The following is a 14,169-nucleotide window of genomic DNA, read 5'->3' as shown; positions in this document are numbered from 1 at the left end:
TTATTTTAATTTTTTTATTTATTATAAATATTACTATCACAATTATCCGACCACCTCTATTAGTACCACTATTATTCTCACTTTATTATAATTATTACCACCATCATCACCATTTTTAGTTATTGTTACCTCTATTACCACCTAACTACTATCTCATCTTGTAGCTACTACTGTCGCTTGAGTAACACTGTTATTTGACTAATAATGATTGAATCTTATAAATAAAATAAATATTAAAATTAAAATTATTATTATATTATATTATTTTTATTTTTATTTTATAATTAAATATAATAATATAATAATAATATTATTATATTATATTATAATTTTAATTATATTATATAATATAATTAATTAGATTATATTACGTTTTATGAAATATAACTCAAGTACCTATAAGTATATGACCCGCTGCAATTCTTTTTAAGACCGTATGAATGATTCTTTGGCAATTTGATGGCTTGGTTAAGAAAGCCACATCAATCAAATTATTAGAGTGGGCCAAACCTTCCGTTCGATCTAGTGATGAGTGATGAGCCACGTCTCTCAGACCCGCCGTTATCATAACATTTATAGATTCTGTCTAGTATTAAAAAATATATATATTTTTAAAAATATTAATTAAAAAAATTTAAAAATAATTTTAATATATTTTATTTTTTAAAATAATTATTTTTTTTTTAAATCTGCTCACATTGAAAAAGCTGGTTATAAGAGTAAAATACTGTCAACAAAAATTTTTTCTATTCATAATAATTTAACATTCAGCTTTATTTAAAGAATATAAAATTTGTTATCATTTAAATTTTGTTTTTTTTTTTTACACTCTATATATATCATTTTTCTTTTAACTTTTTATAAGTCGCTTTATTTATATTATTTGAGAATGAAGTTATTATTATTATTATTATTATTATTATTAAAGTTTATAATTTCTTATACATAGTATTATTTTATATCAAATTTACATGATATTTAATTTATATAAAATTAAATCATAATTTAATGCCATTAATACTATTTCTTTTTTTTTTCCAAAGATTAATACTATTTCAAAAGGGTAAAAAACAATATGTTGTATATTATCTATATAGAGAAAATTTGTATTTTATAATTTAATCTCTCAAATATAATAAAAGGAAAATATAATGAATTAAATTATTTTAGTTCACTAATGATAAATGATAATAAAATGACTATTTTGTTAAAGTAAATATATCTTAGAAATTATTATTTTTTATGTAACATCCTTAATTTTTAAATTATTATTTTATATATATTTATATTTTATTCTAACTCTGGTATTGTGGACTTCGCGTATGTACTTTCATTTCGTAGAAATTCGATCGTCGCCCAGATTTGCAATTTCAGGCCGAGCAGATAAGCTGTTAGAACTATTTCAGAACCGAGTCAAAATTATAGGCTAACCTACCATTTTTAAACATTCTGGACGCGTTCCAGTTGTCAGATTTGGCATAGGTAAACTCAAACTCTACATTACTCAATTTTTGCCTTGTACTGGGTTAGAATAAAATTTATAAAATATTCGTGGATGATAAGAAAATTACGATTCCTATTGCAATAGCCTTATAATGTTGTTAAGAACCGCAGGGCAGGTTTATAGAATTTTTAAAGTTAGTTTGGATAGTTTTTGAAAAATATTAATTTTGAAGTCTTATAATTTAGTTGTCTGATGTTGTGATTATTGTTTGGTTTGTAGGGTCCAGGAAGGGCCATATAATGATAATGAGATAGGGGTTGAGTTTAGAAGTATTATTTTAACCATTTTGCAGGTTGGGTAGGTCATAGGTATAGGGAAGATTCTGCCAGATTTTCGACACGACTTAGGACATCTTTGGTATTTTCTTAGTTTGTATTGAGTAAAATGTATTAAATAATTATAATAAAATTATCAGGTGAGCTGGGACAACCTTCCTCCTCCGCCCAACCGCCACAGTGACTTCGGTTAAGTATGTGAGTAAAATATTAATTTTAATTATAATTTCGATATTATTATATGTTCAAGCATGCCCATGCATCACTTATAAATATGTATTTATGTAGTTAAACACTAGGCACGTTTTATATTGCATTCGTAATTGTTGAAGTGCCATGGATGTTGTTTGTGGTAATTTGGAGCAGTGTGTGTGCATGGCGTGAGTGTGGTATGGTATTGGATATGGATAGGACAGGTACACACGGCTTGAGAGACACTCGCTGAGACCCTGCATTTGATTTATTAAGCGAAAGTCCGGCTTGAGAAACACTCGCTGGCAGAAATTGAATTAAGAGGGTTGTATAGGGGATCAGCTCTCATATATGTATTGTTTGACAGTGTTGGTTGTGTGAATGCTCCAAATTGTCTTTTTGCTGTTATGATATGAAAATTATGACGATATTGCATTTCACTCCACAGGGTGCATTAGCTTTAGATAGTTATAGAGATTATGATTAAAATTGGTATTTTACTCTCTGAGTTGAACGCTCACTCTTATTCATCTATTTTTCTAAGCTACAGGAGGATTATTTATTGTGGCTAACCTGCTCTTCTTCTTCGCTGGTCCATTAATAGTATTTAATGTATTTTGTACAATTGAGTTAAATTTTAGACTCCACATGTGTTAGAAGCACTTATTTTTATTTTGGGCCTGTATTATAAAAGTTATGTTGAACCTGTAAAATTATTAACTGTATGCATAATGGGATTGGATGAAGGAGCTGAGCTATTATTTTAGTTATGACATTTTGATTATGTGGAGGGTGAGATGAGCTTCCCAATTTATTATATATTGTGTTTACAGGTCGGGCGAGTCAAAAACTCCCCATTAAATGGTCCATTTTATGGTCGGACTTTATCCAATTGAATTATTGAAATTGGGCCCAAATAGGCCTTAGAGTTGGGTTGAGGAATAGTTAGGCTTACTACGGGCCTCTGAGGCTTTAGGTTGGCTCGGGTCCTAGTGCCGGTCCTGCTCATAGGTTGGGTCATGACATTTTATATAAAAAAAATAATTAACTAATAATTTTTATCATATTTTAAATATTAAATTATAAATCACCCAAAAGAAAAATATAATAGGTTTGTTAATATCCTACATTAGTTTGGGATAAGGGTTATTGTTTTTTATATAACTTTGGACACTTATTTCCTCTTGAGTTAGCTTTTGGAGATAGTTAGACTTGACTTATTTCATTAAAATGATATCAGAGTCTTCTTAACAAATATTTGAGTCTCCCTTAAATGTTTAGTTTTGGACGTGAGGGGTTGGTATATGCCCCTATATGACTTTGTGCACTCATTATCTTTTAGAAGAAAATACCCATAATAATTTAGTATTATAATAATAAATTTAATTAGTTGTTAATAATTAAATTATTTTTGTTCCTATTGTATTTAATTTTTTTCTTATTTTAATGAGTTTAATATTTATCTTTTGATAACATTAGAAAATTCAATGAGAGAAATTAGGATTGAAATCTAATTTTAAATAAGTTTTATAATTTTGAGTTTAAATTTTAATATTGCTTTGAATTAATAAGATAGATTTTAAAAATCATTAGTAGAAGAAGTGGGGTGGTTGTTTAAAGATAAGATTAGGGTATTGAGCGCATGATAAAAGGGGAGGGGATAGATATATGCAAACAAGAGGGGTTTGTTTGGATGAGGGTGAGGGAGTAAATAAAGGTAAGTAGCGATAAATAATTATTTTGTCCTTATAGAAAGAGGTGAGTTAATAAAAGATAAAGGTAAGTTAAGGTAAGTTTTACCCTTACTTATCTTTCAAATATTAATTTATCTTACACTCTAATTTGGAGTGTAAGGAGGAAAAAATTGAAAATTATAAATATTTCTTTGTATATACCTCCTTAAATTTATCCTTCTTTCACATCTTCTTAAATATAAAGAATATACAACATTTTTTCTTATTTTTTCATTAATTCACCCATTCTCAAATATAAATTTTTTTATTATAACTCTCTTTATCTTTTTTTTTTTTTTTCCTATCTCTCTTATTATTTATACTTTTTCTACCCCATCCAAACAGATCCTAAGTTGGCACGTCTATGATTTTATCCGGATTATTAGCACTACTTTCCTAATTACACTACTAGTCCGCATAAATAATAAATAAGTCAAATTTCCAACAGAGAGTGGAAAGAAAAAGAACTGTAATCGCTGGCTGCTCCCCCTAGACAGCGCGCTTTCCCTCTCACATCCGCACCAACTCTTCGAAGCTCTCGCCCAATCCCATTGCTCGGAGTCGGTACGTAAATCCCTCTTCTTTTCCGACCATCCAGTTTGGAACTACGATATCATCGTGATGGTTTGGAATTTTAATAAATATTACGTGGGTTTGCATGTGTTTAACATATAGCTATGCTTATAAATATATTTTACGAGCAGTGTAAAATATATATATTTTTTGTTTGATTAGGTACAAAATGAGGAAGAAAGTTGATGATCGCATTAGGACTATGATTGAGAATGGTGTAAAGGCTAGGCATCGCTCTATGTTTGTTATTATTGGCGACAAGTCTCGTGATCAGGTTTAATTTCATGCTATTTTTTATTTGCTTTAGATAAATATTACGTCAACTTGTTTCTAATTCGGTTTTTTGTCTTTGATTTGTTATTAATTTGTTGCAGATTGTAAATCTTCACTGCTTGTTGAGCAAAGCTCTCATCAGAGCAAGGCCAAACGTTTTATGGTGCTATGAGAAAAAATTGGAAATTAGCAGGTTAGTAATCTTTTTTTTTTTTTTTTTTTTTTTTGTAGAAAAAATTATATCTGACATGGTTCATTACTTATACAAGAGAAAAATAAAATTGCAAAAGGAAAATAGGATGTGTATTTTTCATTATGTCATATCAAAAAACAGCCTTAATTAAGTTACCACTTCATTGGTTGAATTTTTTGCGTTTGTTTAAGAGTTGGAAGTCTTAGTCTAAATATGTGTTTGATTTGATGCCTGTGTGAATCAGCCACAAGAAAAAACGCACAAGGCAGGTGAAGAAGCTAATGCAAAGGGGACTTCTTGATCCTGAAAAGGCCGACCCTTTTTCTTTGTTTGTTGAAAGTGGAGCCGTTTCTTATTGCTTGTATAGGGATTCAGAGAGAATACTCGGGAATACATATTGCATGTGCATTTTACAGGTTTAGTTTCATTCTCTTTTCTTATAGTAAAAATTTTCTACTTTCATCCTTTTTTTAAGCTGCTCTTGCTTTATCTGCTTGCTGTTTTTTAGGATTTTGAAGCATTGACACCAAATATTCTTGCAAGAACTATTGAAACTGTCGAAGGTGGTGGTTTGGTCGTTTTGCTTCTTAGTTCACTCTCTTCGCTTACAAGTCTCTGCACAATGGTCATGGTTTGTTGGATTGCTCCCTCTCTTATATCTATTAATGCTAATCGGCAAATCAAGTTGCAGCAATTAACAATGAATCTGCGAAGAACTTGTTATCTTTTTGTGATTAGCTACACAGTAGTATAACTTGGGATACTTAGTTTTAGATATCTCTCAGGTAGCACCAGATTCAAGCTGAAGAAAAATCATGGGCTTAGTTGGAATTTTTATGCACATCTTAGAAGAAAGATCATTCTTGATTGCTCTCACCTTTTTTTTTTCTTTTGATTTTTGTGTGGAGAGAGAGAGAGAGGAGAGAGGAACCATTGAGGCGTAGTAACTGTATTTTGTCATTCTTATCATTGGCAATTTTTTTGTGGAGTCTCTATATTGTCATGAACTTTCTTATGTAAATGGCCATGACTCTACTCTCTTATTTCATTAAACATTAACAAAATCTGTCAATACCAGTATATAGAAATAAAGTGCATTTTATTTTTTGATCTGCTCAGGATGTTCATGAAAGGTTTAGAACGGAGTCACATTCTGAAATAGTTCCTCGGTTCAATGAACGGTTTCTATTATCTCTTGCATCATGTAACGCATGCTTGATCATGGATGATGAACTTAATATTTTGCCAATCTCGTCACATACGAAGTCCATCATTAGGCCATCTGTTTCTGAGGTAATCTCTTCATTTTTTTTCCAAGAAAGAATAAAACTTTATTAATTCCCCTTGTCATAAAAAACATTTAAGAAAACAGCCATGGACATTTATCCTAATTGCCATCTATTGATAATTATGAATGCACTGGAATAAATTGAAAACTTCACATAAAAATCAATGTACGATGCTTTGATGTGCCTAAGTTCATTTCACACTTTTGTAATTTCTTTGAAAGGATCATGATTCTTTGGGAACAGAACAAGAATTAAAGAATTTGAAGGAACAACTTCATGATGTTTTGCCAGCTGGTCCTTTATTTGGAGTATGTACAACATTGGATCAGGTTAGTTTGATGTCTCGATGTACTTAAAACATAAAGTTATCCTGGTCATAATAAGTTTCTTGCTTTACTGTACTATATTTTTGTCTGGCATTTAGGGAAAAGCTGTTTCAACTTTTCTTAATGCCATTTTGGACAAGGCATTTCAAAGCACTATCGCGTTGATTTCTTCTCGTGGGCGAGGTAAATCTGCCGCTTTGGGTTTGGCAATTGCAGGTGCTATAGCTGCAGGGTGGGTCAGACACTATGCACTAGTTTGCATTATTCATTTACTGTATTTTTAGTTTGTCTAACTAAAAAAGCATAGTGGTATGCAGGTATTCGCGCATTTTTGTTACTGCTCCTTCCCCCGAAAACTTGAAATCACTGTTTGACTTCATTTGCAAGGGACTGCGTTCATTGAATTTTGAGGTTTGTACTTCTCACTGTTGATTGTCATCAGCCTATAATGCTTGGCCATGACAATCAGTTCCTTCAGCTTTTATCCTTCCATCTCACATGAACTTGCTGAATATATATGAACGCAGAACGTGGTTTTCATTTGTAATTGATTATCCCTTCAGTAATTTCTGTTGCTTTTTTATTATTATTTTAATTCTCATAAATGGGGGGCAGGAAGGGGGGCTAAAATATTTTTGTTAGTTTTCAGGAGCATTTGCATTATGATCTGGTCAGAAGTACAGATTTGGAGTTTCGAAAGACAATTACGCAAATAAATGTTTACAAGGAACACAGCCAAATAGTTCAGGTTTGTTAAAATTTCTCCTTTCTTCAGAAGTATTCAGGAAAACCTGTTAATATGATGCAAAGTGAAGAAGATGAATCTCTCTTTCAACTTTTATTTCTATGTCAATGAGTTTGCACTTTGTTCCGCTGGTACAGTAAAATAAAATATTGCATGTTATTTGCAGCATCTTCTGAATTTTCCTGTCCAATTTTTGTGAGGTGTTGTTTTGCTTTCTAATAATTCTTTTAACAGTATATCCAGCCTCATGACCATGTAAAGCTCTCCCAAGCTGAACTTCTGGTTATTGATGAAGCAGCAGCTATTCCATTGCCTGTTGTCAAGTCATTGCTAGGACAATATCTGGTCTTTATATCATCTACCGTTAGTGGGTATGATGTGCATCCATCCATCTTTTTCCATAGTACATATAGATTCACCAATTTTCAAGCATGAACCTTCTTGAATTTTTCCATGGAAAATAAATCTTAATATTTGGCAGTTTTAATAAAAGAAAGTTGTTTTTGTTTCAGATATGAAGGCACGGGGCGCTCTTTGTCACTGAAGCTTCTCAGTCACTTAGAATCGAAAAGTCAGAATCCTGCTCGTGCTGCTAGTTCCAGTCACTCTGGTAAAATTTAGCTTCTATTCAATCATGTCTTTCAAATGTTAATTTAAGGCTTATTTTGCAGAAAATACTGAGGCCTACTTTATTTAGCAGCTGATGACATTTATTTTTCTTAGAAACTTATTTTATTGAAAGAAGTTCTCTAGATGATTCCAATTTGTAGGGAAGAATTTAGCAGAGAGTTTTCATTTAGAAAAAGCTTCATACATATGGAGGTTGCTGAAACTGACTTTCTTCAAGAAAAGGGCAATTCATCCTTGGTGCCCCTGATATGCAGGGGCATTGGGTGAACTTAATGTGCCTTCGGCTTTTGATAGTTACATGGTGTATTTCTTGTTAACCTAATATTTGTAGAAGGAGCAATAGATTGTGCACTCTTTTCATTTTGAAGGAATTCAAATGAAAAATGATGTTGAATTTTGCTTTATTTCTCCTCGTTTGTGTGGATTTCTTCTCTTGCTTTTCAATATGAAACCTGGCACATGGAGAACTGATAAGTTGCATTAAACAACTAATTAATTGCAGGTAACCTATTCCAGAAGATAGAATTGAAGGAGCCCATCAGATATTCATCCGGGGATCCCATAGAGTCTTGGCTTAACAGTTTACTGTGCTTGGATGTTATGAATTCGACACCTGCTATAAGCAGGTTGGCATCATTTTGTTGAGAAGCTTGAAGTGTTAAATTCTTCTCTTTTTCCTTCTGTTATCAATGCCATTTCTTTCTGTTGAATTTATAGGTTCCCTCATCCTAAGGAATGTGATTTGTATTTTGTAAATCGAGACACCTTGTTCTCCTTCCACAAAGAAAGTGAAATATTTCTACAGGTATTTGAATCTGCAAGTATAAGTGAGGCTTCCTATTTTCTTTAGTATTATTTTGCATTTGTTTCTAATTTAAAATTTTTTTTTACAGCGAATGATGGCTCTTTATGTTTCATCTCACTACAAGAACTCTCCTAATGATCTGCAACTAATGGCAGATGCTCCAGCTCACCATCTATTTGTACTGCTTGGTATGTTCTTAACTCTAAACTCTTGCGTTGTGTATTCCTCCTGGGTGGATGTTCACAGAAGCTACTTTTCGCAGGACCAGTTGATGAGACAAGAAATATTCTTCCAGACATTTTGTGTGTTATCCAGGTCAGTGTAAACCAAAATCAATGACTTTCCTTTTTCTAGTTGATTGTCAATATTACATGTGCATTCTTCTTCTCCCTCATTCTGGATCTTCACAAGACACTGATATTCTGCATTTGTTGAAGCTAATTCCTTAATTATGAATATGATCATTGGTATACATCACATAATTGTTTGATGCAAGAATTTCTGTTTTATTTACACAGGTGTGCCTTGAAGGAGAGATTTCACGTAAATCTGCACTTCAGAGCTTGCAAATGGGGCGCCTGCCTTCTGGTGATCAAATTCCGTGGAAGTTTTGTGAAGAGTTTGAGAATACAGATTTTCCAAACTTCTCAGGTGTTCGCATTGTCAGAATAGCAGTTCATCCCAGCACTCTAGGGGTACTGTTCAGACATCCCATCTTTATTTCTTGCTGATAGCTATCCTTCTAATATTTATGTGTGTTTGGTTGACAGCAAGGATATGGTTCAGCAGCCTTGGATCTTCTAACAAGGTATGCTTGTACGCATGCTTCTCTTTTGTCGTAAAGATAGCAATGTTCTTATCATTTTACTGTTGATCATACTTTTAACACAAAATTAATGTTGTCCATCAACTTCAGATACTATGAGGGAAAGTTGACTGCTGTTGATGAAACAAATGTTGAAAAGAATGTAACGACGCTTCATGACAACATCATTAAGGCAGCAAAGAAGGTTTGGTTGTTTACTGATGTTGGTTACTGTATTTTGGTCGGATTAACCTTTAGAAAGGCTGTAACTAGATAATCAATTAAAAAAAATCTTTTCTTTCCTCCTTCATACGCAAAGTTAAATAATTTCCTGTTGATGACTGCAAAGCGTCTACCTTTCCTTATCATTGTCGGGCATGGTGATGGCGGAATTTTTTTTTCTCAGAGTTTATCCCTTTCATCAATTTATTTATTGTTTTGGGTGGGTCAGGTAGGAGTTTGGCTTGCTGCAACTTATTTACTAGTTTGGGTCTAGTGAGAAGTCACACAAGTGGTCATAATGCTAACAATTATACTTGCAGGTCTCACTGTTAGAAGAAAACTTTGCTCCTAGAGAAAACCTTCCACCTTTGCTGATACATCCTTGTGAAAGATTACCTGAAAGAGTTAATTACATCAGTGCTTCTTTTGGGCTTACCAGGGATCTTTTCTGTTTCTGGAAGAAACACAAATTTACCCCTTTTTACATATGTGATAATCCAGTAAGAAGTTACGCAATTTTAAATATATTTTTTTAAACTTATCAAATCAACAGGTGTCATTCAGTTGATGAATTTTATCCTTTGATGTATCAGAATAACACAACTGGCGAGCATAGTTGCATGGTGATGAAGCCATTGGAGATTGATGATTTTGAACATCTTTACAAGTTTCTTTCTCCTTTCTATCAGCGTGAGTTTCTTGGTAGCAAATTGGTTGCATGGTAAATGTCATTCTTCCGCCTTGTTGGTATCTTCATAAAGCATCATGGCCTTCTGCAGGTTTCAAAAGAAAGTTTGTGAAACGCCTTCCATCATGCTTTCGGGAGTTAGATTACAAGCTTGCTATGAGGTAAAATTGTGAATGATCAATTCTATTAGGAACAAATAAGTTTGCCTGTATTACTAATTTGCCAATTTCTTTGTAGTATTTTAGATCCAAAAGTCAACTTTTCAGAAAATAAGACTGCATTATGTTCAGAAAAGGCTTCTATTTTGGTAAATTTGATTTGCTCTCCAGATGAAGTGAAATTGCTGGAATCTTATGCTAACAATCGCAAAGACTATGGGAAGGTGAGATAACTGAATAGCTGCTATCAGAAATAGGCCTTGCTATCCACTCTCGGCTGCATTTATTTTTCACTATTTCGTTTATGGTGCTAATGATTATCTGCGTTCATTGAGTTATGATCTCTAATAGATGGACTAGCATCAAAAGTATATGGCGGCACTTTAAAGTTCTTGACCTATTTGTTTCTCTACTAATATTTAACATCTGAATAGTAAAATAATTGAAGTCAGATCAAGGTGTAGAAGTACGGAACAGCTATTAGTTCCCTTTTGTTCATATCTTGTATTCTGTGATAATCTCCAATTGTCATTTACCATGGTGGCTGTTGTTGTTTTTAATTCTTTTTTTTTCTATCAATTTGTTTATAGATATCAAGAATTTACTTATTATGTTAGCTGTTGTTGTTTTTTTTTATTAAGTTGTTTATATATATCAAGAATTTACTTATTTATTAATTGGGTCATTCTTTTAGGATGTGATTGGCCATAAAATCGTTGATTGAGATAAATGAAAATTTTCTTCTGTTTTAAAATGTGATTCAGGTCAAGCATCTTGTGCCACTCTTGGCCTATTACTACTTTGATGAGAAGCTTCCAATTACATTATCACATCTCCAAGCATCTCTTTTATTATGCATGGGCTTGCAGCTTCATGATATAACTTACATTGAGGTTTGAATATCGAATTCTGAGCCTCTTTCTTCCCCTTACAACAGTTTATGTGACTATTGCATAGTTCTGCTAGTTCTATGAATTTCATTGCTTATACCTTACATTTTCCATTTTCGGTTTATATTTACCCTCACTCCTGCTGTATTATGTTTGTCAGGAGAAAATGAAGATAGAAAGGCAGCAAGTCCTGCATCTGTTCCGTAAGGTTATGGTAAAATTTTGCAATTATTTTTATGATGTTCTAACCAAAGAATTGGATACGAGTTTCCCTCATGAAAGCAAGGTAAGCTAGAAGAATCTTGCTAAGTCTTCCAAAACTGCATTGAGTTAAAGAAAAGCATTAATTTCAGTTTACTTGTACACAAATCTTTCTCTCACTCTCTCTTAGAATTGGCTGAAAGATAGAGATTTGGACTTTTTCCTTTTCTTATGTTTTCCTACCACTTATATCAGCCAGTGATCCTGATCTGTTATGGCATTAGGTTGCATTGGAGCCCCATAGTGTGTCAGTTGATGAAGATTTAAATGATGGTGCACAGAAATTTATGGTAAGTGCTTCAGCTGTCTTAGATATTCTTTTCCCATGTTCATTAGACTGAAAACTCTTGTTATGAAAGCAGGAGAGGATGAGAATAGAGAATGCAGGTCTGCTAAACCCAGAATCAATACAGCAATACTCCGTTGAGGATAGAGAAGATGAATTTGAGCAAGCTCTTAAAAAATGTAGTACAATATCTGCCAGTGCCAGTGGCATTCTTAGTGTGAAGTCTAACAGAAATGCATCAGAGAAGCGCAAGAGGCCTGAAAGAACTCCTAAAAGTCAGAAGAAGAAAAAATAAATCCAGACAATATCAAGGAAGACCATTTGAGCTAAGCCAATTCTCTTTACAAAATGGCCAGCAACTGCAAGAGATTAATTGGGCTGGAGAAAATTCGCTTACATGAATAGGTTTGGACTTCACTCTGAAGTCCATTACAGAAATGGGGTCAATTGAATTGATATATTATCATTAATTGTTTATTAAACAACAATACACTTTTTCTTATTAGAAAAGACAAGATAACAAATTGATTCAACAAACTTTTTGGCATCATATTTATAATGGGATTTGTGAGGAAGATCTAACACATGAAGATCTGATATGAAATTGGAAGACAGCGTCCCCTTGAATTTTAGTACATCCATCAAAGAGAAGAAGAAATAAAAAAGAAGCCTTTCTTCCAGCACTTATCACATCAATATATGGACAAATTAAAATTAAAGAGCCCACAACCAAACCCACCCACCCAACCGCCCAACCCCCGCCCCTCCCTCTTTAGCCCTTCCTTTTTTATTCTATATTGCATCTAGGAAAAAAGCTCATTTTTCTCCTGAATTTTTTTTTTTGTCTGATTTTGTTCAATTACAGCTCCATTAAAAAAAAAAATACATAATCCGGTGAGGCATGATTGATGGCAATGGTCCACTACTCGATCTTTTCTGAATGCTAACAGATTGTGTGGGTGTGTGTGTGTGTGGGTGTGTGATTGTTTCAACTCAGAGGCTCGTGTAGAAGGGATTTTACAACTCATAATAGAGCTAAGCTAGTACATGGAAATTGCAAAGAGATTCTGAAACCGAAACATGACTGCTAGCTAACTTGGCAAATTATTGACTTAAAGGGAGCAATTGCCTTTTCTATTTGAGGCCAAATCCACACGTCCCCTCCTTGCATGTCACACCCCATCTGTTAATTCATGCTATAAATTATTTGACAAATTAGATTGTTTAGGCAGAATAAATTAATATATTATATTTGTTATGACTAATTAAGAGTACTTTATAATTGTTCTGGTAAAAAAAAAAATTTAATTTTAATGTATAAAAATTAATCTGAAAATATTGTTATCTTCAAGAGAAAATTCTTATTAAGCATATTACAAAGTTTAGATAATTAATGCTAAAAGTGAATAGAAGAGAAATAATTAACTTATTAATTATCAACTTAATATTGTTTCATTTTAATGAAAGCCATATATGAATGAGAAACCATGCACATCAAATTGAGGAATTTCCTTAATGGGCCACCATCTTTTTTATTGTTTGTCATTGATTGATGATGAAATGTTAGGTTTTGTCTAATTAAATAAAGGGTTATCTATTAGCAAAAAAATTTACATGATTTTTTATGATTTTTTTTTTTTTTTTGAATTTCTCAAGTCAATAGTTGGGTCCATAGCAAAAGTTTATCATTGAAGAAAAAAAGGTGTTCCTTTGGCATTTTTGACTTAGGTACAAAAAATCACATCAAGTTGTGGCATGGTATTTTGTGCCTAATTGAAGCAATATATAAGCTTGAGGTATTTTTAATCTTTTTGTCAATGAGAATATTAAACATCTCAAAAGTGGGTATGTAGACAAAATTATTCATGGGTACACGTCTTACTCACACAAACAAAAACAATCTCAAAATGTATCCAAAGTCAAATTGGATCAAAATATGAGAACTTATTTTTAATGGTTGAATTAATTAAATTTGTTGAATAGAAAATTACTGTTAGTATTGTGAGAATAGCTCATTGAATCAATATTCTGTCAAAATTTTTTAATTAATGACACTTAAATTGTCACATTATAAGAAATTAAAATTACATTTTTGTTAATAATTTAAATTTTTAATACAGTGGCAAGAATGTCTGTATAGTATAGGTTCATCATAATTAACATTAAATCTAAGAGGGGGAAGAGTGAGGAGGTGGGAATGGATTAGGCATGAAAGCATGGAGTGGAAGCCACACTCCACGTGCAGGTGATGGGTGGGGAAGGGAAGCGAAGGAGACGCTGAAGAAGGGATATGTGATGTGTCGGAGGAGGACATTTTGGAC

General features: G+C 32.6%; 1 protein-coding gene across 2 annotated transcripts; it reads left to right on the top strand.

Moving 5' to 3' along the window:
* Positions 1–4,142: 4,142 nt before the first annotated feature.
* Positions 4,143–12,432, top strand: LOC110643293 (RNA cytidine acetyltransferase 1). Of its 2 annotated transcripts, none has more exons than XM_058152370.1 (27): positions 4,143–4,268; positions 4,440–4,551; positions 4,652–4,743; positions 4,988–5,159; positions 5,252–5,374; positions 5,863–6,036; positions 6,254–6,361; positions 6,457–6,590; positions 6,676–6,769; positions 7,008–7,106; positions 7,338–7,474; positions 7,616–7,713; positions 8,236–8,359; positions 8,451–8,538; positions 8,627–8,726; positions 8,801–8,853; positions 9,057–9,233; positions 9,309–9,346; positions 9,455–9,548; positions 9,886–10,065; positions 10,159–10,255; positions 10,345–10,414; positions 10,491–10,635; positions 11,176–11,304; positions 11,462–11,587; positions 11,787–11,852; positions 11,922–12,432. In XM_058152370.1, the coding sequence occupies exons 2-27, from the start codon at positions 4,447–4,449 to the stop codon at positions 12,141–12,143; spliced, it is 3,045 nt and encodes a 1,014-aa protein (XP_058008353.1). In that variant the 5' UTR covers positions 4,143–4,268; positions 4,440–4,446; the 3' UTR covers positions 12,144–12,432. The 2 variants fall into 2 exon arrangements, with proteins under 2 accessions (XP_058008353.1, XP_058008354.1); XM_058152371.1 differs by having other exon boundaries at positions 4,193–4,268; positions 11,925–12,432.
* Positions 12,433–14,169: the final 1,737 nt, after the last annotated feature.

This window comes from Hevea brasiliensis, chromosome 9 (assembly GCF_030052815.1).
Source record: "Hevea brasiliensis isolate MT/VB/25A 57/8 chromosome 9, ASM3005281v1, whole genome shotgun sequence".
NCBI classification, from domain to species: Eukaryota; Viridiplantae; Streptophyta; class Magnoliopsida; order Malpighiales; family Euphorbiaceae; genus Hevea; species Hevea brasiliensis.
Note: the sequence above shows the minus strand (reverse complement) of the source record. Positions and strands in the feature narration are given on the sequence as shown.